Source organism: Magnolia sinica, chromosome 4 (genome assembly GCF_029962835.1).
Source record: "Magnolia sinica isolate HGM2019 chromosome 4, MsV1, whole genome shotgun sequence".
NCBI lineage: Eukaryota > Viridiplantae > Streptophyta > Magnoliopsida > Magnoliales > Magnoliaceae > Magnolia > Magnolia sinica.
The window spans coordinates 29,232,159-29,258,681 of NC_080576.1; the positions used below are offsets into that span (position 1 = coordinate 29,232,159).

General features: G+C 38.3%; 2 protein-coding genes across 3 annotated transcripts; one reads left to right on the plus strand and one right to left on the minus strand.

Annotated features, from left to right (window-relative positions):
* Positions 1 to 93: 93 nt before the first annotated feature.
* On the minus strand, positions 94 to 18,356 carry LOC131242926 (serine carboxypeptidase-like 34). Of its 2 annotated transcripts, XM_058241903.1 has the most exons (10): positions 18,053 to 18,356; positions 5,235 to 5,342; positions 4,012 to 4,107; positions 3,831 to 3,923; positions 3,630 to 3,718; positions 2,164 to 2,460; positions 1,929 to 2,065; positions 1,217 to 1,309; positions 654 to 759; positions 94 to 548 (listed from the first exon to the last, which is right to left on the minus strand). In XM_058241903.1, exons 1-10 carry the CDS (start codon positions 18,327 to 18,329, stop codon positions 399 to 401), a joined length of 1,446 nt encoding a protein of 481 aa, XP_058097886.1. In that variant the 5' UTR covers positions 18,330 to 18,356; the 3' UTR covers positions 94 to 398. The 2 variants fall into 2 exon arrangements, with proteins under 2 accessions (XP_058097886.1, XP_058097887.1); XM_058241904.1 differs by lacking the exon at positions 1,217 to 1,309.
* Positions 11,336 to 12,229, plus strand: LOC131242927 (nicotinamidase 2-like). The gene has a single exon (XM_058241905.1). It carries the CDS (start codon positions 11,362 to 11,364, stop codon positions 12,049 to 12,051), a length of 690 nt encoding a protein of 229 aa, XP_058097888.1. The 5' UTR covers positions 11,336 to 11,361; the 3' UTR covers positions 12,052 to 12,229.
* Positions 18,357 to 26,523: the final 8,167 nt, after the last annotated feature.

Here is a 26,523-nt window from a genome sequence, read left to right on the forward strand (position 1 = left end):
AAAAGTTTCCAACTTAGAATCCAAAAAAATAATTTTAAAAAAAAATCAAGTTTTCTTTTTTAATTTTGATAATAGGCATCTAATTACAGTTAATTTCAACTAAAAATAGAATAACTATATTGAAAAACTAAAAAATAAAAACATAAAAACAAGTAAATATAATTTTTAAAACATAAATAAATTATAAAACCTAAGCGCCTGTTTGGCTGCCACTATATAATGAGTTCATGTCATTTTAATGAATCAATTATGTATTAAAGATCACAATTTCTATAAAATGTTGTTTATATTTTTTAATTCATACCAAAAAAATGATCTCTAATACATAATTATGATTAAATAATATGGGATGAACTCATTTTCATGTGGCAACCCAAACAGGCCCCTAAATCAAATAATCAAAATGGAGACTTTGGCAGCTGCTTATTGGCTAAGAAATGCTTAATAAGCTGGCGTGCGCGCTTTGGAACGAATGTTGGAACTTGGTGGCCCGCTCCCCTCAAGGTGACAAATGCCAATCCGTCGTAAACTATTGTAAATCCGCCAACCTAGAAAATCACCCAAAAAAATGAAAGAAAGCAAGGAAAATTTTTATTTGAATATAAAAGTAAAATAAAAATACAAAATAAAAATAAGTAAATTAAGATCATTACCTCCTGATGGTTGTACCATGCATTCCAATCCTCAGTGATGTTCAATCCAAGTTTGTTCAATGTGTATCTTGTTGCAGTTACCGGAATTCTTCCATCAGTATCTCCACTGAATAAATAAATAAAAACACAAAATTTCATTTAAGATTAAAAAAGAAGATGAGAATTTAACATGTAGGATTTTATTTATTTATTGAGGCCTAAAACTGAAAGCCGAGATGACCCAATTGGAATTTCTTCTTACCTTATTGCATTGAAAATTTTTAAGTGGGTCCACATGATCAGAATTTCTTCTTACCTTATTGCATTGAAAATTTTTAAGTGGGTCCACATGATCAACAAAGGCCATTCAAATAAGGGCCTGGAAATAAATATGGTCTTATTATCCATTTTAGCAGGCACTTGAATGGTTGTGATCATCTGATCAGGACGACCTTGAGAACTTGAACAATCCATATTGGACCTGTTCTTTCCCATGGCCCACATGATCGTAGCTATGTCAGTTGGCCCACCTTAGTGGTAAGCTGAATTTTTTCTATGGAACTTGCTCTGTAGAGAGGCTTCACCTGAAAACCCAAACCCGAATGCCGCCAGCTATGAGTTTTCTGATAACCGGAAGGACTGACGCAGGTGCATCGTTCCAATTTTCGATGGCGTCGCTGTAATAAGATAGAAATTCAAGAATAAGTTAGCAATTCTACAGTATAAATGCTAACATGCACCCAAGGCACGGTGAACATTAGCTGTCAACCGGCCGGGCTTGTTAAAATCCAGAACCAAGCCCACCAAGGCCCAAGTCCTGATGATTTTTTTTTTTTTTTTTTAATTGGAAGATCCAGTCCGTTCATTAGGTGTGTCCCATCATGATTGATATATGACAAAAATAACCTTTCAATTTAAAGGCCTGTTGGGTATATCAGTCGAAGCCCATCGTGAAGCATGTCAAGCCCATCTGATGATCCTAGCCATCCAATGGAAATGTACGGCTACAATTGTTAGACCACATTTGACATGATGAAATTGAAATGGTATGTACCATCCGATGAGGGAGATTATGGGGCCCCTACCATATGGTCAGTTGAGATCATCAGATGATGGGCCCACATGTAGTTTTTGTTTGGTTGATCAGGCATTGTGCCTGACATTTTATATTTCCTTCAACAGATCAAATCCACCACCCTTAAAGTCAGACAAACTGACACGAGCGAGTTAACCCTATTGACTCACTGAATTAAGTGAGTCGAATCACAAAATTAGTATATTTCGAACTCAGCTTACCTGCAAAGAGTCCAAGCATAAGGGATCTTCGTTACATTAGCATGTAAAGCTTCTTGCACGTCGCGCCGATTGAAGTATGCTTCGACATGATAATCAACGCATGGATCATAGCCTGCCGGCTTCCTATGCCAGCCATCCTACAGAAAAAGATAAAAACACCATTGTTCTCAGTTTATGATTTTCTGCAGAGATGGGCTAAAAATTCCATCTCAACGAGTGATTGGCAATTACTTACAGACTTCGCAACTACTTTCGGTGCAATGCCTTCAATCTTCCGCAACCGTCTTGACGTGGCCGCGTTGGGGTCCACACAGATGGGAGAATACAAGCTGTACATGTCGATGATGTCATAAACAGAATAGTATGTGTTGACGGCTTCCGTGCATTCGGGTAGTTGCTCGTCGGAGCTCTTACTGAAGTTACAATATTTCTTAATGGTGTGGTACGTTTCATCGGAGAGGACGGCATGATCCCAAGCATAGTCGATCATCCCATCCTGGTCCGTCTCGTCATCCATCAGTGCGTTCCCAATCTACACGGTAGATTTATTTAAATCTGAGTTAGAAAAACTTGAAGGGCTTTAATTTCCTAACGCCAAGTGATCCAGTGTCACATAAATCATCAAAACCAATGGTGTTTTCCATACTTACAATTTAGAGATTTATACATTTTTTAATTTAGTTATTATATAATGCCCTAAAAATAAGGCCAATCTAATCATTAGGCATGCAAATTTGAAATGTCTATTGTTTTCGATGGTTTGGCTTGCAATGTGTTTTCGTCACATCATTTAACCTTTTATCTCAATTAATTTGAATAAGCTATTTATTTTGGAAGTTATGGTATATTTGACATCTATTGCCCGCTTTTTCTTTTTTCTTTTTTTGAAAAAAAAATTATTGTTTAACTCATTAGTACACACACCACACTGTTAGCCATACCCCACTTGGGAATGGATACCAAGACCACTGTGTTGTGTTAAAACGAGGTTATCTTCACTCACTCTACTATTTGAGCTATGGATTGGTATGTTATTTTGCCAACCTAATGTAGCACTTATTTATCTGGACCTAGAATCGGCAATGAGAGCACAAAACTCCCACTAGAGCAATGTAACAGAGTAGGTTGATTATAATCAAGCACTATCTAATAGTTTTATTCGATTGATTGCAATTGATTACTTTGGCTTGATTGCACTAAGAATATTTGTTCTAACTAATGCTTTGCAGACTTATTTTATGGGGCAACCCATCATCTTTGTGGGACTCACTTGATAAGAAGTTAGATACAGTTCAACAAGAATTACATGTATGTGAATAATGTACACTTTTATGATGGTGCCAATAACCTTTACACGCAGGTGAATGAGAGTTACAGAGAGAGCTTTCTCTGCAATGTTTTACAGGATCAAGCTCTCACATATAAAAGTACATTGCATACCATGATTCTGGCCTTGACCCATTCCATGTTTTAATACTGTCAAATCTAGCATCCTCATTTCATGTTTAGAATCTAATTGTGAATATCCTTGCCGGAAAGAGTCTGTTTCAAGAACTTGAAGAGATTAAGAAGATGTATAAAAGGGTGTATTAGGCCATGGTGATCTTAGAAGCATGTATTGCATTATTCCTGCTCTAAAAAAAAAAGTGAAAAAATGTTTTTTTTTTCTTTTATAAAAAACTAAAAGCGAATAAAACTTACGATAAAGCCCTTGAAGTTTATATATTTCTCTTTGGAAACCTTCTTATTCTCATCAAAGATGCGCTCAGAGAGCTGCGGAACATAATGCCCTAAATTGAAAAAAGACAAAAGAACAGAAACATTAAAAACAAGATTAAAAAAAATACTACAAGATTTATTTAAATTAAAATAATAATATTAAAATATCAAAGTATTTTAAACCTGCATAGCTTTCTCCAGCAATGTAAAAGTCATGGGATTTGTACTGAGGGAACCTTCGGAACCAGTTGACAAGGAACGCATATGCATCCTTAGCTAAAAAAAGGCAAAGCAAAAAGAGGTAATAATACAATAAATGAAGAAAAATGCTTAAAGAAATTTTAAAAAATGATACCAAGTCTACCTGTGCTGGCATCTCCAAGTTCATTTAAATCAGAGCTTGTATTAGAATAGGAAAATCCTACTCCAATGGGTGATTCCACAAATAGCAAATTGGCCTCTGAATAATGAAAAAAAACAGAAAAAAAAGATTGAAATTCATCAGTGATACATATTAGATTAGAAAGATGATGTTTTATTTCTACAAAGGTCAGGTATTGCAGTTGGTGAGGTCGAACCATGGTTCAACTGGTCCGACGACTTCAAAGGTGGGTTAGGGCTAAGCAAACAGTTATTCCACGCTCTAGCAAAGTGTGAAGGTTGATACTCGGGCTTTTTGACATTATATATGTGGCATGCATTAGCTCAATCGAACAGCTCAAATCGTGGGAATCACATTAGATAGGTTTGATATACGCAATGGCCCACAAAAGATCCCAGCTATGCCCTACTTGTCAAAAACTATGGGCCTGGGCCTAGATAGTCAGCTAATGAGCTGGTTTGGACCCATCAAGATGATTTAGTTAAACTTCTATAAAGGCCCAAGTGAAAATTTTCCTATAAGAATTTACTAATGATTTTTTCTTTTTTTTTCTTTTTTTGGTGATGTGGGTGGAGAAGGTGGGGCAGAGGAAATGGAGCTATCATGACCATTAAATATATGTTTTTTTTTAAAAGATTAGCAGTTAAGCAGCCCACCTGCTTTTTAAAGAAAAATTAAATGATCCAAAAATATATTTAGTGCCTCATTTGTCCTCCATTAGAAGATTTAGAAGGGGAGGTTAAAAAATGTTTAAGAAAATCCTCTGCTACAAGATCTGACTAAACTATGGAAGCGGGCCCCACGCTCACACAAAGGAATGATTAGGTGGGCCACATGTAGTGGGCGTTATGGTATGCTATTTTATATCCACGTAAAGGTTTCAAAGGACTAGTCCATGTGATGATCTTAGCCTTCCCAAAAATGTACCATTTTATTATTGTTTTGACCATAGATGGAATATCTAGTACTTTTTGTGTGTGTGTGTGTGCGTGCGCGCACACACGTGCGCGTGTGCATGTGCGTTTGCAAACTGATAATACGTAGTCATGGTGGGACCTACCACTTTGGATGGTTCAGCTCATATACATACAAATTCACACTAGTAGGTTAATGAAATATCACCTATTATATTATTTAGAGTAGATCTTGTACCAAAAATGGAAACTCTTCCTTAGAAAATGAAAAATGAATTAGAGAAATCTTGCCTTTGTTCCAAGAGTACTGATTGAATTTGAGCTCCGGTACTCCCTTTTGTACCAAGAAAGGCCCTAGCTCCTCTGCCTCTCCATACCCGATGGAAGAACAACCGGGTCCTGCATTTAAATATAGAAAATTAAAAAAATCTAACTCATTTGGGTGATGATTGCTTGCATTGCAAGAACCATATAGTATATTTTCAACTACACAAAATCACTTGGGGCAGTGGAGGATAAGGAAAAAAAAAACTCTGAATTTTTCATGGTCGAAAATGCATTGTATATAGCTCATGTCATGTATATAAAAACTATTACTAAGTTGGGCCTGCCGTATGGAAGATCAGGTGTGGGCCCGATATTCACAATGTAAAGAGACGTTGATGCAAGAGTCCATATTAGATGATTAACGGATAATTAATATGGTGCTATGGCATGGAGAAAGAAAGCATGAGAATACTAACGGATTAATTATATATGGAAAGCATTAAAGATAAGAGAATAGTAGAAGTCCATAGCCAATATAAAAAGATGTAAAAGCGCCTTCTTCATGGGGAAGAAACAATACTCTAAGAACAATGCATGAAATCATTGACATTACACATGCATGCATTCAACTAGTGTAGACGTGCATGACATTTGAATGAATTCAGATTGTCCCAATCATCTGCCCATCTGGAGAATCAGATTGGACAATTCAAAACCTCCTATTAATGGATGATATCCGTTGAATTTGGACACTTTTGTGGCCATCAACAAGAGTGTTAGTTTCATCTTTTAGTTATAAAAGATCTGCAAGGGGTCCATCGTGTGGACAGTTTTGACTGGGGCACATGTTTGTTACCTTGTCAATGGGTTGGATGGAAAATAAACATTACAATGGCTCTAGGAAGGTTTCAACAATGGGTGCCGTTATCCCCACTATTTCATGTGGTGTGGTTTACTTGAGCTTCGCATCTACTTCAATTTTAGACTCATGCCCTAAATTATGCTAGTAAAACGGTGGTGTTGGGTGCTATTGGGCCCACAATGATGAGCTGGGTACTCGAACTGCATAGTCATTGTCAGCCGCACCGTGATGCATGTTTTTATCAATAGATTGGATGGTAAATAAACATTACAGAGGGCCCTAGTAAGGTTTCAACGATGCTATTTTCTGTGATGCGGTCTACTTGAGCTTTGGATCTTTTGCTCATGCTTTAAATTGAGCTAGCAAAATGGTGGTGTTGGGTGCAATGGAGTCCACCATGAAGAGTTGGGGACTCAAAACTATATAGTCATTGTGGGCCATACAGTGATATATGTTTTTATCCGCACTGTTCATCTATTTTGCCCGTTCACTTTGAGGCATGATTTTTAAAATGTGGCAGAAAGATTTCTTCTTAGGGAAGCTGACATTTGGGTCTCCACTCATGGCTCAATTGTGAACTCTTGAGAGTTCACACACCTAGAGGTTGGGTTCCAGTACTTATTATTGTGTGTTCGGGTGTGTGGGTTTGTGAGGGTGCATGTGTAAAATATATATTATTTGTAGTTTTGATGCATGGAGGACATGAGGTCGAGCACCATCTTCCTCAAGAGGATAACTATTCCGAATTCACGGAACTTTTCTCGAATCCACGGGAAAAGAAAGAAAGAAAATACAAATAAGTTTTAATAAATTTAAAATTGATTGATGAATTATTGATCTAATGTGTCTCTTTACACCATTAATAAAGAAAAAATAAATTAAAATTCGTAATTACCAAAAATATCAAAATTCTATCTTTAATAAAATTCTTCTAAAGTCTAATTTCTAAAAAATTAAATTTCAAATAAACTTTCTCTAGAAGAATCCTAGTATAATTAAAAATTATTTTTAAAAGGGAAGAAAATCTAAAACTCTGAAAATAGAAAAATATTAAAAAATCGAAATTACTAAATATAGTAAAAATTTTCTAAAAATTCATTTTTGAGCTAAAAGCACGCATTTTCTGACAAAACAGACAGATACGACTCACTTTGTAGGTCGGTTCACCTCAGATGGTCGCTTTCAGTAAAGATTGATAGGTTGTGCGCCTCGTAACGATACCTAGATTAAAAGTTACGGTCAATTTACGGTCCACCTTCTTTTGGCCCAACCATGCTAGGAACGTATCTGTGACACGTTCTAAATCAGACCCCACCACTTGAAAAAAACTCATCCTCGAGTTACTTAAGAGACTTCGCACAGGAGTCTGAGATAATTCCTGACGCCGATGTTCATTAGCCTTTTTTTTTTATAATTGGCATTAAGCTCTTGAGCTGACACAATACATGTACTCATACTTTCCTTGACTTGACTAATATTGATTAGTTCCTTCACTTCTGCCTTCAAGATCTTATATTCTTTCTGATAATGTGAGTAATTAGGAGGACTTGCACCTGAGATGGGATCAATGTGATTTTGTATATCTCGTATGAGAGGCAATTTATTAGGCAATTCATCAAGCACAACCGCCTTGAACTCCTTCAATACTGGTTCCAAATCCTCGAGGATATTCACAAGCTTCACATATTTTTTTCTTTTCAACTAAAGGATATATATCTTCCGTTTCTTTAGATTGTTTAACAAATGCTTGTTCAGTTATGAGAGATTGTCCCTCCACTTTATTAGTCTTCAGTTGGTTCTCCGTTCTCATAGGGGTCACATGTTCACCACTGATGAATCTTGTGGTCTGTTGCAACTTCATTTTGACCCGGTCACCTCTCGCCGACAAATAATAGAATTTCTCTGCATAACCCTTTAATGATTGGTTATCTTGCCAATAATTTTGATTTTGTTGGAATAATACATGATCATAATTAGTAAGGAGGAATCTCATGAAAAATAACTTCTTCATCTTCGACCACGTGCGGATTGGCGCCTTCATCTGTCTCGTTCACTCGAGTTAAAGTTGTTCCCACAAATCTGAAGCTTTGCCCATCAATTTGTAGGCCACGAGTTTAACTTTCTTTTCTTCTAGGATGTTCATGTAGTCAAAGAAACATTCGACTTCAAGTAACCAATCGAGGAAGTCTTTGAAGTAGAGTCGGCCATTAAAACTAGGAAGATCGACCTTTATCTTGAATTCTTGATCCATCCTGTGGTTCACTGATAGCATCGCCCTATGATCAGTGTGATTACGAATTTCAGCAATTACTAGTGGTGGAACACCACCATGAACATAGAGCTGCCCTAGGGCCTCTGCCAAGTGATCCACCATGCGATCGATGGAAGCCTACAACTGTTGCATGGTTTACCGATTCTTTTGCTGCACCGTTTCGAAAGTTACTGTCGTTAAAGGTAAATTCCCTAAAGCATCATCCATGAGATTGTTGCCCGACCTGTCGTTAGAAGCTATCGATCTGAGGAAAAACTTGCTCTAATACCAAACTGACGCAGGGGAGGACGTGAGCATCGTCTTCCTCGTGAGGATAACTATTCCGAATCTATGGAACTTTTGAGACTTCTCGAATCCACGAGAAAAGAGAGCAAGAAAATAAAAATAAATCTAATATATTCAAAATTGATAAATAAATGAAAAAAAAAAAAAAAACGAGTTCACAACCCTTTAAATAGGGATACCAAGCAATGGGAAAGAAATTAGAGTCAAACTACGACTAAAGCTCCTAAAATTCATGACTTACTATAAATAGTAAACTTACTATTTATAGATGGTCATGATGTCTACTAGTGCGCAAGGTTTTGGGCAAAAAACGGTAAGTGCCATATTTAGCTTCACCAAGCCACTCTCCTAATTTTTCTAAGCTCTTTTCACGTTGGGTGCAACTCCTAAAGCACAACGGATGAAGAGTTATAATCAAACTAAAACTTACTATTTATGGTAAAAATGAAATTAAAATAGGAAACGACCATCGAATTGGCGGTATTTCACAAATCCAACTTGGGCAACCTAGCATGGCTGGGTTGGGTGGCTAAAGTAGCTCGTTCTATCCTAAAATCATATATTTTAGGTCGAATAATGCATTCCGGATTGCATACACCTGATTTAAGGTCCTACGGTCTGGATCACTACTATCATCAACCATACCTTTTCTCATCCATCTTGACCATGTAACTGTCCACGACCCTCTGTACATCAGGTTTCCTTCAAGAGGTATGTATAACCTAATCAACAGCTTGAATGGCAAATAAACATTTTCTACGGTGGGCCTGATATGGCAAAATGGATGGATGCCGTCCATAAAACACATATATCATGGTGAGGTCCAAAGAGTTTTTCAGCGCTGACAAGTGATGATGTAGGTGCTGCGTGCTACGAGTCCCTAGCTGGGTGGTGTTTGCCCACCCAATCAGCTTCCTATTTGAAAAAAGCAAGTGATAAGATTCCTTCTTCCGGAGGAATTTCACCTTACTCTATGAGAGTGTATTATATCATGCGCATGCATACACAAATTATGCACGTGCCATGCATGCACCTATATCCAAACCGTCCAAATCACGGGCCAATCTATGATCGGCGTGTAACTAAACAAACACTTTAATTGCATTATCCAAGCCGTCTAATTAAATAGAAATTTTATTTTAAATACAATCCAATGGAAAAATTTTAACAAATCCTATTTGACCGTATCAGCCAAAAAATCTACTTAATCTCTAAATATGAAAAATAAAAAGAATAAATAAGTAATCTGCTGTTAGCATAGTGATTGGTGATCTTGCATTTTTTCTAAGAAAAGGATTAACGGCTTCATTAACCTGGATTTAAGGTGGCCCAGTTCATTTTAGTTGCCGGTTCCAATCCAAACGATTCCAACCGTCTGAGTGAGTCCTGATATTAAAACCCTGCTTCTTCGTCTTATTATCATTCAGTTTGAATGATTTGTTGATTTTTATTTTTATTTTCTCATTCTTATTATGGGAATCTTTTTGTGATCACCATTCAAACACTTGTACAATGACACTGATGAGTGTCGGCAGAAAATATCTGCCTACATGATTGGTATTGCGTCGATGGAAGAATACCTTCGGGTTATGTAACCATGCCCCGTTTCATTTTTTCGCATCATAACGGGTAGGATTTAGAACAACTAACTAACGAACATATATATAGGGATACTCATGTTATTAACAAAATTTGCATGTTCAGTAATTCACTACTTAAGTGTTCCCTGCCCTTAAGATTACTAGTAGAAAATTGGTCAAACATGCATCTTATGCATCATGCAATTCAAACCGTCTATTACATACAAATGTGGGTGAATAAAATTACTAACAATGGATGTTTAGGACCATCTAATTGCCATGTTTCTCCACAATTATGAAAGAAAAGCTAAGTGGGCATAATGGACAGTTAAAACACATAAAGTAAATTTAACTGGCTATATGGATCATTTCTCTTTATTTAAGAGAGTTATATAAAAATGGTACACTAAAAACATGTGTTAACTAAAGTTAATCTAACAAAATGGTGGAACCCATCGACACTGAGTCACAATCCCAAAATCAAACTAGTTAACCACATATATGTGGACACTTAATCATTAAAAGAGCCATTGGATATTTTTATTTTCAACTGTCCATCCCATGGTCCCCCTCCAATTTGATGGTTAGATTATCAAATAAGCCTAACTTTTAGTCCATCATATATCCAACTCCAAACCACAATTTTGGCAATTAAACTTGAATTATATGCTGTGCATATAATTTTCAAGTTCTTGCGTATCATCCCTCATCGTTCAGCCAGACTATCAAACTTTTCTCATAAATGAGGAGTTATTTGATACACTAGTTGTGCATGAAGCACGATACAAAGGCACTTAGAAATGGCACAAACGACACATAGACACTCTCGTTATATCATAATATGAAAATCAGATTATTTTACCAATTCTAACTTCTGATTGTTGCACACTTGTTGTTCGAATGAGACCACCTAAAAAATTTTCAATTCTAGCCGTCCAGAAAATGTCAAGAAATCTAATAGTCCGGTAACCAAATAAGAGCAATATACGGTTCATAATACATCAGTCAAGGTACTGGTAGTTTGGACGGTTAAATTTGAATTATTTGTATTCCACGTAGGCAACTTTTGAGTAATTCCTAATTATCTGTGTATCATCCATCAAAGTGTGCCAGGGTGTCAAAGTTTTCCTCTTATTTAAATACATTATACACATGAATTGGACACGAACGCTCTTGAACCGAACATTTCACCCCCCGCATTTTTTAGAGCTCTGGTCCTCTGATTCTCCATCAATGGAAAAATCCACCCATTCTTACCAAAAATACGCCATCAAACAAAGAAATCCCGACCCCAAAACCTCTGCTCTCCTCGTCATTGACATGCAGAATTACTTCACCTCCATCTCAGCCCCAATCCTTCCCGCCCTCAAGAACACCATCCATCTCTGCCGGACCACCGAAATCCCTGTGCTCTTCACCCGCCATGCCCACCAATCCCCCGCAGACTACGGCATGCTGGCTGAGTGGTGGAACAACGATCTCATTCTTGATGGGACCACCGAATCGGAGCTCATGCAAGAGATCGGGCGGCGGAGCACCGAAACGGTGGTGCAGAAGAGCACATACAGCGGATTCCAGGGGACGGATCTGGAGGCGATCTTGAAAGAAAGAGGGATTGAGGAGGTGATAATCACGGGTGTTATGACAAATCTCTGCTGCGAGACTACAGCAAGGGATGCTTTCGTGAGGGGTTTTAGGGTTTTCTTCTCGACGGATGCGACGGCGACTTCGACGAAGGAGCTGCACGAGGCGAGCTTGATGAACTTGGCTTATGGATTCGCTTACTTGGTGGATTGCGAGAGCCTGAGAAAGGGTTTTGGGTTGGTGGGGGAGGAGATGTAGCGCTCTCGCATGCGTTTTGAGTCCATAGAAAATCAGTTCGTTGCGCACCGGACTAGAATGGTGGTGGGGTCCACCTGACGAGTGGTTTGGATCTCGCGGGTGGGCATGTTAGTTTTTTTTTTTTCTTGCTTTCTTTTGTTTATAAATAATCTAGTGCTTTTTTTCTTTCTATGGCATTGATTGTGGAGAAATGATTTTTCTCTATGTTATTATGGGAATCTTTCTGTGATCACCATTCATACACTTGTACGAAGTGACACTGATGGGTGTAGGTAGAAAATATCTACCTATATGATTGGTAATGCCTGGAGGGAAGAATATCTTCAGGTTTATATATTAAAATTAAATAATTTCTAAAATATGGCGTAGAGTGCAACATATCAATATTTCATAAATAATTAGTCTAACTTGGTACAATATATTATGAAATTCATGTTATTTGGTGTTATATATATATATATATATGGGAAATGGTTCTATGCAGTCGAGCTCATGGGAACTTCCCATGAGGTTGAGCTGTGTGGGCCTCACCATGATGCATGCTGAACATCTACCTCATCATTCAGATACAACATTCCATTGTGGGCCTCGTGCTTAAAAATCAAGTAAATCCATGACTGGCGTGGGCCACACTACATACAAAGGTTGAGAGGGTTTATCCTCCCATTAAAACATTCATAATCATTTGTTGGGCCCATCGAGGTGTGGTTCACAAATCCAGCCCACCTATTATGTGTGTCCCACTTGGACGAGGGGGTAGACCAAGTTTTAGATGAATTCGAATTTTAGGTGGGCCCCACCAAGTTCTTTTATATGTTTTAGACATATCTTCACATTATTTTAGGTGGTATGGCCTACCTGAGTTCCTTGTATAGCTGATTTTTGGGATATCCCATCATTTAAAGGGGACCCATCAAATTCACGGTGTTGATGTTCGGCACGCATCACAATGGGGCCCACACAGCTCGACCTCACGGGAAGTTCCCATAAGCCGGACCGCATAGAACCATTTCCCCATATATATATGTGTGTGTGTGTGCGTGTGTGCGCGCGCGCGTGTGGTACTATAAGATTGACTTCATGGTAACTTCTCATAAGGTCAGGCTATGTGGACCCCACTATGATGTATGTCGGACATACCATGCATTTGATGGGTCTTCTTTAGGTTAAGGGATAACGCAAAAATCAGCCGGACCATACAATCTAAAACGATATGAAGACATTACTAAATCTAGAAAAAAAAAAAAGAAAAAAGAAAAAAGAAAAAAAGGCTGTATGTATGTATTGTTGTCCATGTATTAAGACAATTCGAATCCATCAATAAGTGGCCCTTCTTTATTACAATCTAACCAGTGTGGGCCCCACTTATATGACTCAAATTGGAAACTTTAGTTGGAATGTGCTATTTCCCATGGTGCGGCGTACCTCATTATTGGATCAACCTAGCTTTTGGATTATGGGTGGGCCTCAAAATGCTTATTTAGAAAGAAATTGGAGTTTCACCAAAGAACATTCTGGCCTTTAGCCTTTAGCCCAAAGACAAATAATACCCTCCCTTGTACGCATCGCCAAACACAGTCTCTTGCATTTTTCATTTTGTCCAAAACATATGGTTAATATTTGCCTGAAAAAATGGCATAACATGACAAAATCATGCCATAGCCGTTACCTGACCACATAAAAAAGGCATCTAATGGATAGGTTTAAGTGAAGGTTTTGTGAGAGGTAGAGGTAGAGTTAGGCATTGGATGTAGGAATATAGGAAAGGGGCCATGTTGTTGTTTTCAATGGATTCAGTTCTATACTACTCGTGCCCAGGCTAATTTCCCGGGTCTAGTCTTTATACACAAATTAGGATTTGATCAGGTAAAGTACACTTAGTTCTCTGGATCTAGATTGTTGAGTTCATGAAAAATAATAGCATTAGCATGACTGGCCCATACAATATACAATTTTAATACCAGCATGGTGTGTAAAGCTTAAGAAATTTAATTTTCTATCAGAATAATCAATGTATACTAAATATTTATAATTTATCTATTAAAACTAATTAATGACGTGAACCTGACCCGACTTTAGTTAGATTCATCACATAAATATAAACAGATCCAACTTGATTTTAACCAGGTCCAAAAGGTATGACTTGGACTTGACTTGATTTCTCAGTGGGCCTAATAAAAACTTGTCAAAATCGGATCGGGGCCATAAGCACCAGCGGGTCTGAGTACCTTGTGATAGACCTATTTGCCTGACCCGGAATGCTTCCTGCCCCAGGCAGTGCTCTGTGGGGCCCACTGTGATGTAAGTGTTTTATCGATGCCGTTCTTCATTTTTCTCAGATCATTTTAAGAAATGAGCCAAAAAATGAGGAAGGTACTGGTCTTAAGTGGACCACAAAGTGGGTATTGAACGTCTACCAGTAAAAACTTCCTGGGAGCCGAAGAAGTTTTGGATCAAGCTGATATTTGTGTTTTCACTTCATGACCTTATGAATAGGTTAGATGGTAAAAAGAAAAACATCACAGTGGCCCTTAGAAAGGTTTCAAGGGTGGGTGTCATTATCACTGCACTTCCTTTTGGTGTGGTCCATTGGAGCTATGTACTTGCTTTGTTTTTAAGATCACACTTTTTATTATTATTAATTTTTTTTACACACACACACACCCCCACACACTCAAGCCATAGTTGGATTTCATCACCTATGGACACTCGAACCCTTGACCGGGTGTTGAAACTCCCGAGAGTCTACCATCGAAGCAAGAGTATAGATCCAATTTTAAGATCATACCTTAAAATAATCTGAGAAAAGGGATAGCGTGGATGAAATACTCTAGGGTCGTTTGGCACCGTGGATGGGAGGGGATTGGAGGGGGTTTCAAATCCCCTTGGTTGTTTGACAGCGTAATATTCAGGGTTTTAAACCCAGGGGGTTTCTAATCCCCTCTTTGAGGGGGTTTGCAATCCATGGTGAGAGCTTGGATTACACCTAAAATCATTTCAATAGTTGCAGGTGGAACATGTGTGTCACTTTAAACTATCATTCTATTGGGCACATGACCCACTAATGATGATCAGCACCGTCCAAACATTGTTCAGCACTGTCCAAACATTGTCCATATTAATCAAAGATTAAAAATCGTTGGTTAGTCACTCAAACATGATCTTGTGCTTGCAGTCCATCCGAGACTTGGAATTTCATCATTTTCAGGCAAAGCATATATTTCAGCGGGCTTATCACAACCATAGTATCAAAAATTATATATCTCACTAATTAGGAATATTAAAGTTGATTTAGTAATTAAATTCAAACCCTTGTAAATATATCATGCATAGGCTTTTTTTGAATTAAAGTTGATTCACACTCCAGGGTGCCAACATGCCAATCCAGGGGGTTTCCAATCCGGGGGGTTCGTATCCAGGGAGTTCGGAATCCAGGCTCCCAAACAGGCCCTTACATCACAGTGGGCCCCACAGAACCCTGCCCGGGGTAGGACGCAATCCGGGTCCCTATTTGTCAGTCCATGAAACAGTGATTTCCTACCGTATTTAGAAAACAGTGATTTTCTATAAACAGTGATTTTCTACCATATTTAGAAAACGCTTTATGGAGGTGCTGTAAGTCAAAACTTGTACTATATTTAGGAAAACCCTTTATGAGGGTGGAACTTACACTATATTTAGAAAACGCTTGATGAGGGTGGTGTAGGTAAAAGATTAAAAGAAAATAGTAATGAAGGAGGATCTTTTAGTCACCCAAGAAAAGAATTTTTATTCTATTTTATTTAGAAAATTTCAATGTAGAATATAGAATAGGGGAAATATATGGTCAATCCACAAGGGCTTAACGTAGAAAACCAAAGATGAGAAATACGTCAACCATATAATAAGAGCGTGAAGCACTGTTTACCGTAGTACCGCAACTGTATGGTACATATGGCAGTGTGATGCATCAATCAGATCCGTCCATCTAACGGTACCAATTATAGATTGCCTTTGCGTCAAAATTCATACATATTAAGTAATCCTATATATCACTTTAAGTCACTTCCCCCACTGAATGTGGACCGTTGAGTATTTTGTTCACTGATGTCCATCTGAAAGGATCTGAATGGACGGTCAGATTGATACGTAGCCACGTGAGAACGAATTGGCATTTCCATAACTCCAGATTTATAACACATCGCTGGTGTATGATGATCTAAACCATACATCATGTGGACTCTAGCGTCAAATAAATAAACTCTCTTAATAGAAATCTTCATCGTATGATAAATGGGCCTTTTCTTAGGATCCGTTGCTGGTTTTTGTCTTTTAATGTCGATTTGTACTGATTTTTGGAAAATGGCTCCATCACAAAAATGGACGGTTCCGATCTGATTCTTGTATAAGACGAATTCAGAATGACATGGACGCGCGGAATCTGCTCCTTTGGTTAGAAGAATATTGGAATAGTAAAAACTGATTGGATCGTTCAACGTTCATTAAATAAGTGGAGGTTCGCTAGTTCCACACGCGTGTGGAGCCCAGCATGTACACTGCGGATATGGACCTGTGCCAGATCGGAACAATCAGAAGGGATTAGCTTTTTAGATCTTCGGCTGAAAATAAAAACAACTGACATCTAATGTGGCCCCAGAATGCAAAAGAAATGGACGGTTGTAAAAATGTTGATTTTATATTGCATATTGTGGCCTATCTGAGGTGTGAATGTCCTGATTTTTAGATCAGAAGATTTATACAGAGTGCCCACCTGGGGGAAAGATCTGACCTGGCGTACTTGTGCCCATATTGGCACGTGTGACTGCGATGTATGGGAAGGGTTCCCACACGCGTGTGGAATTAGCAAACCTCAGGTGAGGGATTTCAACATTCCATCACGTAGGGAGAAGACGAAGACGAAATGCCTAAAAAAAATATCGCGTTCGAGATTGCTACAGCACATGACAGCGGTGTTAGCTTACCACCAGGAGGAGTTTTCTGATACTCTGGTTGTGTGTGACGCTTGATACGCTGGCACTTAAAAATGGTACGCTTGACATTTATTAACCCAAACTAAACGGTCTAGTTTGAATTATTTGTATGCAGCGTAGGCAATTTCTGATTAATTCATAACTGCCTGCGTATCATCCATTACATTCTGACAGAGTATGATAGTATTTGACTATCCCTATTTCTAACTGATGGTCATCGCCAATCACCACCTGATCGAACAATCCGGACCTTTAAAACGAAAACGGTAAGCAGTCCATATTCAATCGGCATATCAAACGGCTGAGATCATATTATGAATGTGATATTCCGGTACTTATGCTCCATGCACTATGGTGTCCATCATTTAGACGATCTGGCAAAGAAAGATTCACCCGTGTGAGGTATTTGAACCGATCATCAGGTGGGAGCCATCATGATATCATCCCATGTCGGGAAAAATTAAAACGAACCGCTAATTAGGTGGTCTACACGTACGTAGAATGTAGGCCATTGGTCCTCCTTTTTTTCTTTCCATCTAACCGTCTATTTTCAAAGACGTGGCCTACGAGACCACCAGTAAAAGACCCACCTGACCAATGGCCCAGATATCATGCATATGTTCCATATTACAAAGTACGTCATGAATAGTCGCTACGGGAGATAAATGGAGTTTTAAACATACAGGAGATATAAGGAGAATGATCACATAAGTGTGAGCTTCATATGGCCCACCCGTGACGTGGAGTTGAAATCCAAACCGTCCATCTGGAACTCCTCCCAATGTTCACCGTACATATCAAGAATGCACCTTATCCAAAATCCAGGCGAGACAAACCAAAGATAGCAATATACACAACACGGTGGACCGCCATACCATCTGGAATCTACGGTATCAGGGTGCTTTTTTATTTTGAAAGATGTATCGGGTTGGATTTTGCAAACGGACAGCCAGGATGGCACTAAAACAAACACCACGGTGGGCCCCACACACATCAGGACTAAAATCGTAGTAAAAAGGGAGGAAAAATACCTCCATTGAGCCAAAGAAGGAGAGGTTTCTCTTGAGGTTTATGAGTCGCTTCAAAAAACCAATAGAACAATGCCTTTCCATGGCTCTCGTCCACCGTCACATACCCCGCATACTGTCGGAATTTCACCTGTGGCTGCCCCGGCAATTCAACGACTCGATCTGCTTCTTGCTGGGCCAGGACGACAGGGTCCAGAAATTTTGGCCCAGTTCGACCATAAGCCGAACCTGAGGCTAGAAGAGAGAGAAGAAGATGAAAAAAGAGACGTGAAAAGGCCATGGATGAGAGAAAGAGAGGGTGCACGTTTGAAAGATCTCACTCCCTTATATTATATATAGAATATATAAGGGATATGTGAGAAATTGAAACGTCTTAAATACTGCTACTAATTAAGATGTAGGTAATCTCTTTTCCATGAATTCCTATGAGTTCATCCTTACCGTAGCTTACTGTACATTCGAGATCTGTGGGCCCCATGATGACTTATGTTAGATATCTTAACCGTGAATCTCGTAAGTCACTTTCTATTAATGGTCTGTTCCAAAATTCAGCCGCACCTGAATCTCGCATGGGCAATGCCATCTGGAACATTGTAAAATCATCCCAAAACAACTAAAATCATTTTGTGGGCCCCACATGCATTTTATAATATCCTATGATTTTCGAACGCCTTATCCAGGAGATACACACACAATGGATGGGTCTGATTTCTGAAAATATAGCAAGGTGGGCCCCACAAAGAGTCGTAAGGTTATAATGGGTGGAAATTCACTATCCACTTTTTCCTATTGTGTGGCCCACGTAATACATGGATCGTTCTTTATTTATCAATTTAGGTATAAATGGAGGGGATGCATCTAATGGACGGGTTGGATTTCCTACATACATCATGATCGGCTCACATATATCAAATTTACTATATTTTATGGTTAGGAACACCTTACAGGAACATATTCTTCTTGAGCCCTCTTTTTATGGAATGAATCCGTCTCGATTAATCGCCAACAGGGGCATTGTACAGTGCATACACGGACGGTTCGGGAATTCGGTATATACATTTAATGGGGCCTACCCGTTTTGGCAGGATCGGGCGCAGATTCAGTAGCCAAATTGCTACTGAAGTGACGTCACCAAGCTCTGTGGACCCCACCATGATGCGTGTGTTGTATCCATACCGTCCATCCATTTGGAGAGATCATTTTATGGCATGATAAAAATAATTAGATAGATCTAAAGTTCAAGTGGACCCCACCATAGAAAACAGTGGGGACAGTGACATCCACCGTTCAAAACTTTTCACGGCCACAAAAGTTTCCGTTCAATCTTATATATATATATATATATATATATATATATATATATATTTCACTTCATCTATCTATATGTTAACTTATGAAGAGGTTGGATCTAAAAAAGACATCATGGTGGGCCCTATAAATATTTCAACGGTGGGCGTGACTGATCCCACGGTTTTCTGTGTTGGGTCCACTTGAACCTTAGATCTATCTGATTTTTTTTCTCATGCCATAAAACGATATCTACAAATGGTTGGACGGTATTGATACAACACATGCATCATGGTGGGGTTCACAGAGCTTGGTGACGTCACATCAGTAGCAATTTGGCTACTAAACTTGTCAGTATCTAATCCGCTGGCGGCATTAACCCGTCTCGATTCATCGCTAACTGGGGGCATTGTACGGTCCATACGCGGACGGTTCGGGAATTGTGTTTGTACATTTAATGGGGTTCATCACGATGGATGGACCATGACCGTCGAGCAATTATAACTTTGGCATTGATAAAAAAGCGAAAATCCAGTTGGGGAAATCATATGGTCGGGTGTAGATTATATGGCTTCAAGCTGATCTGAGGTGGGGCCCACCAGTTGGACGGTGTGGAATCTATGATTCCACATTAAAAAGAATTTGTTGAACGGATGGTTTTTTATGAAGATGAATTTCTAGTGGTTTGTATACAGATCCAATATTCAAAGGTTAGGATCACCAATGAAACACAATTACCAGGGTATAGCTTCCATATGGTAGTAGAGAGCACAGGAACGGTTCAGATCATTCTAGAGGATGCAATCTATGGGTGGAAACCTGCACCATACCATACGGATGTACTGTGGCACCGTACCGTATGAAGACCCTAGAAGGCTTTTTTGGTGATTTAAGCGGAGTAATATAGAGAAAAATCTTCTGCGAAATTGCAGGAATCGCTTCCAATTTTCTCTCTGTTCGAGGAAGTTAAATGAATTTATCGCGATAGTTTTACAATTTCGTAAAGCATTTGAGATGAGACGAAAGGATAAATATCAAAACTAAAACTCAAGATATCGGTAATTTATCCCGATAAATTGAGATCAAGCAAGATGACGTGAAATCTGAGAAAAATATCGGACTTTTGCAGATTACGAAAATCACCTTTTGCCAATTGAAGAATCATAAGATCCTCCTTTGGAAGTGTTGTCCATGGTTGGGGTAATCCAGACCGTTGAGATGATGGCCCCTCGGTCGATGGACGTTGAGCGAAATTTTACTAGATGGGAAAATCGTAGGCCATTGAGTGGTGACCTTCACATGGACGCTTGAGATGAGAAATATAACGGCGGTACGATTCCTCCTCAGGTCCGTTAGAAGAGCTTTGCGTGTACAGGGCGGCTCATGCTCATGTGCAAGGCACCACATGTGCCAGCGTGGCCTATAGGTACAATATCCAAGCCATCCATCATATGGGTCTGACTGCGAAGGCTCTATTTTAAAAAGAATAAATCCAGTCCATTCATCAGGTGAGCCACAACACAATTACAATTAGACCAGTTTTTAAAAAGAATAAATCCAGTCCATTCAACTTTTTTCGTTTTTCAGCCATACGTTTACTTCATAGACCGTGGCTTGTATGAAGGCTGGACCGAATTCTTTATGAGCATCTATAAAGTGGTATTTCTCTAATGAATATATCAGTATGAGCATCTATAAAGTGGTATTTCTAGTGAATATATGGGATCTTGTATTAAAAAGCCACACCGGCATATGGAGATGTGTACATAAGCCATGCTTATTTTTCAGCGTAATACAGGATCCACGGTAGCTAATGGAGATGTGTACATAAGTTATGTTTTGTTTTCAGTTTCGGCATATTTTTTAATACCTAATGCTTAGGCGAGCATAATTTGCATAAATCTGAGATAGTCCAATCAATCCATCAACTTACTAATCACACACTTCTCTCTCCCCATTAATTAAAAAAGTCTATGTTAAAGAAATTCATACTATCTTCTTCTTCTTTTTTTCTCTCCCCCTGTCTTACCCCTCAATCTTTTTCTATTTTATTCTTTCTCCAAAAAGTTTTACCATAAAGCCCCCAAACTCTTATTTCCACAATTTTACTGGCAAAAGAGACTAAAGAAGAAAAGAGAGAGAATAGATTAGAGAAAAAGAAAGAAAAAATTAGAGGGAACTTAAAGATGAAAGAAAAGATATAAGAGAGAGATTTGAAAGAGATAAGACAGAAAAGAGAGAGTAATCGAGGAAAATAATGTTTAAGAGAGAGATTAGATACACCCATATCAATAGCTCAACTGGCAGACTGAGTGGAGATACCTCATTTCAACACCTGAGGTCTTGGTATCGATCCCTAGTGGAGGTGGCTAACATGGAGTGTGTGTATTGACATGGGTGGGTACTGACAAGCTAACCCAAAAAAATAATAAGATATGGCTTGAGAGGGAGTTTGAGAGTTAGGGAGTTTAGGAGTTGAGACAATTCGAGCCATGCAGTTGATCATCTGGCCCAATCCAATCTTCCATCCGCCATTATGAGTGAAAGGAATGATAATCTTTCTTATTTTTCTTGCTTTTTTAATTTTCATTGGCCTAAGGGTGGAACCCACCTTGTTACATGTATGATATGTAAGGAGAGCCCCATGGGCTTTATCTTTTGTGGTTTGTTGTAGGGCTCATAAGTGAGCCACACTGTGGGAGAGCATGCCTCACACGCTATCACAACATTGACCATCTTATGCGCCCACCATGAGTTGACCAACTTGATGGACGGACTGGATCATCCTGGGTGGACTCATTTAGCCTGAAATAAAAATAATATAGAAAAAAAAAAAAAAGAAGAAGAAGAAAGAAGCAGACTTGGAACAGACAACGTCCGGTAGCTGCTGCTGTATTTGACGTAGCCCTTATCCGAGTTAGTAGCATCCACCATTGGACCCTTCAAGGGACGCTGCTTGGAAACTAGCGTTGGGATGGGCCCAGTCATGGGACCCACTATGATGTATAAGTAAAATCCACACCGTCCATCTGTTTAGCCAGATCATTTTAGGGTGGGGTGGCGGCAAAAAAAAATTAGCCAGATCTATATCTCAAGTGGGCCACACCATAAAGAACAGTAGGGAGTAGGGACATGAACGTCCAGTGTTGAAACCTTCTTATGTCCTGCCATGGGAATTAAATCCCATCCAACATGCTCCTATGGGCTCACAGACGAAGAGAAAACACAAATATGAGCTTGATCCAATACTATGTGGGGTCCACGGTGGACTAGGTTGCATGGCCGCCTGCCTTGGCATGCTGCCAGCAAATGGCCCACTCTGGGCCCACCATGGTGCATATATTTGATCCATAATGTCTATTTGTTTTTCCATGTCATTTTAGGGTCGAGGCTTTAGACAAATCCAAGTCTTCGGGTGGACAACACCATATGAAACAATGAGGATAGTAATGCCCACTGTTGAAACCTTCCTAAGGTTATCATGTTGTTTATTTGTAGTCGAGGTTATGGCACAAGTCCTCCGACCTTATTAAAGGGAAAACACAGTATCATCTTCACCTAGGACTTCTGGGGTCACAGCCTTATGCCTGCTGGCAGTGTGCATTGTGCGCAAAAACACACACTTTCTAAACTTCGTGCATGTTGTTTTTATGTAGATTATGCTAGACAGTAGCAACATTGAGATAGGAATATATGTCTGATTTTTTAAACTTATGTTACATTATGTATTTTGTGCCTGATTTTTTAGACTTATGTTATATTATATATTTTCCTAGTACTGTATTTAAACAAATATTATAGTAGAAATGTGATTTTATATATATATATATATATATATATATATATATATATATATATATATATATATTTGGTACACTTATGGTTATGATCAATTACCAAAGAAAAAAATACCCTAAAAATTCTGATTTCACAATTCCAAGATCGGAACATAATAAGGTAGCCGAAAATACGATACTATGGAAGCTCTCGCCGCCAAATTCAAACAACAACTATGTGAACTCATTCACTGAATTTGGAGTGTGACACACTTATGAACAAGTTGGATGGAAAATAAATTTTCCGGCACCCTAAGAATTTTTAATGGTGAGTGTTCAATCATCACGGTTCCCTATGATGTGGTCCACCTAAGATTTCTAAGGGTTTCTTTCCAGTGTTGATGACCAGGATTCGAGCCGGATAGTTTGATGAAAGCGTATTGCGGAATTGGTGGCGCTTACAACATCAATCCATTTAGTATGTATGGTGCGCAGGGTATTCAGGGGTGCCCTTACCCCGAAAAATACATCCATTGGGATGGTATTCATCTCACCTAAGAGGCTTATGGGCAAATGCTTTATGGCTCATTTTCAGCATCGCTAAACAATGAAAATGTTTTGTGTAGAAATTTCTTTTTAGTTTTTCTTTTTTTGCAGATTTTTACCTAAAGATTAGAAACATAAGGTTTTGTTATTATTATTATTTTTTCATATAAGAGCTAATTAATTCTTAATTCAATATACATTTTCATTATTAATCATTTTTCCTCTTCATCAAAGCTATTTAAGATCAATGAGATACTTTTCTTTTAAAAAGTTTTGGTGGGGCATCGTGGTGCGCATGTGACATCCTCTCGATTCATCATTTGTGCAGCTCTAAATGTTAGAACGTAAACCCAGATATAAGGCCGATCTAAACACTCATAATTGGAAAAACCATGATCGCGGTATGTATAAAGCAGTGGTTATGGTATGTACAAAGTTGTGATAATATTTTGCACAAACATACAATTTCAGTTTTTCCAACATCATGTGATTCCATGAAAACACTCATAATTCCCTCATTACAGGTCAGATTAATACAATTTTGAAATCGCTAGAAAGATATATAATTTAATGAGATGAAAACTAAAACTAAAATAATTTCATTTTAATATAATTTGTCCTTTCAAAAGTAAGTTTAAAATTGCATAAAGTTGTCACTCATTTTTAGTGACTTTTTAGTTAGATAATGATAAACCAAACATTTCTGATCAATGCGTTTTATAGCTTATTAGAAGGCTTATCAAATTACCTTTTCAACAAGCCTAAGATTATCAGATCCGAGGTGTAATGAGGGAGATCTAGTTTGTTTACCCAGGTCATATGTTGTTAACATGCAAGCAAGGTTAGTTACGCTATTAGGGACTATAAGCACACTTTTAAAAGGTCAAATGGTCTCTAAATGAGATTATTCTAGTTTTAATTGAAACCTCGTCAAATTGTCTTCCCAACGAGCCTATATTGCCCCGATCTACATGTAACAATAGAGTTATGAGTGTTTTCATGGAATCATGTGATGTCCAGAAATCATGATTGTGGTCTGCATAAAGCTGCTATCGTGGTTTTTCCAGCATCGCTTGATCTTATAAAAATGTCATAATCCCCTCGTTATTAGTCAGATTCGGGCAATCTTAAGCTTATTAGAAATATAATTCGATGAGCTTTCAAATAGGATCTGAATAATCTTATTTGGAGATTGTTTGAGCCTTCAAACGTGGACCTAAAATCTATGATAGTGTAACCTATATTGCTTGCACAGTTAGCATCGCATCACTTCAGTAAATAGGCTGAATCTCCCTCGTTGTACTTCGGATTTGAGTGATCTTAAGCTTATTAGAAAAATAATTTAATAAGCTTTCAATAAGACATAAACAGTCTCATTAAGGAATCTATTGGTCAATGATTTTATAACTCAAAGTATATCTTCAATAACATTAACCACCGAAACGAAGCTCTTCCAAGAGAAGCTTTTTCACAAATGAAAGAATGAAAGTTTGCTAGAGAAAGTAACTAGAAAGCACGAAAGATTACCAAAATGTAGTGAGAAAGCAATTAAGACCCTTAGAGAGAAGTGGTAAAAGAAGAATTAGTAAGAGAATAGTGTTAAATGAAGGTTTAGAGTAGGAAAAAAAAAAGGTCCAGGGGCTTTTATATTAAAAAAAATAAATTTAAAAAAATTTATTAAGATATACAAAAGTAAAACTCTAAAAGGAGGTGTATGTTGAGTACAGAGAAAAAATCCAATATTAAATGCTAAGTGCATGCTCTTCTATAATAAAACTCACATACACACCACACGTGTGCCAGCATTGCACATTGTTGTGAGATCCAATCCATTTGTTAGAACGACACCACCGTATTGATGCCATACATGTAGTGAATACACCAAATATTTAATGTCTTCGGATTGGCTCAATTAGGTGTACACCATCTTGTGTGATCGTGTTAGTGGATTGAATACGATGATTAATAGTATTTGCACCAATGTTCTGTGTGCGAGATTTATAATTTCTAGACTTGAGCGGTAATTAATGGGTTAGGCTGGTCCCTACATTGTAAGGTCCAACATAGGGCTCCATGTGTTAGGGATAACACGGAAGCAAACCAGAATTCAATCAAACACGCGAAAGACAAACCCAATCAAAGCATGCACAAGTACATGAAATTTATATGAAAAATATTCATGGAAACTACACAAAGCAACAACAAATCCACTATGAAATATGATTTACAAGAGATGAATGCAATTACATTGATGAGAACTCATTCGAATCTCTCCAAAAATCTAACTTTTCCTCGGAACCCTTGATGATGTCTTAGAATACCTTAATTCCGATTACACCGATATATATATACCGTTACAATTGAAATAGGAAACAAATCACGCACTTACGCAGAACCGCGCGTGCTATCAATTTATGCATAGATCGATCAAGCCAGTATGTTCGATCAATCAAACATGCCCAAAAGTGTCCAGAGACTTAATTGAGTTTTTCAAAATTCTGTTGATCGATCGACCTGATAGTTTAATCAATCCAGACTGTCCAAAAATGTCCAGAGAGCAATCTACACAAATCGAAGTCCACTTGATTGATCAACTAAGGTGGTTGATTGATTGAAACCTTGTTCCATATATAAATTGAAGACATCTCACATTACCCTACGGGTGGGTCACCTGGCTGTTGCCACCCCCAAGGAGAGAGATCCAATATACCCCCAAACGAGAGAGAGAGAGAGAGAGAGAGAGAGAGAGAGAGTGGCCCCACCATGGATATGACTGATCACATAAGTCATGCCCATCCACTCATTAGACGAGCCACACCTGCACGCTAACTCAGACTGTCGGCCATCCATTGATGTAGACAATGC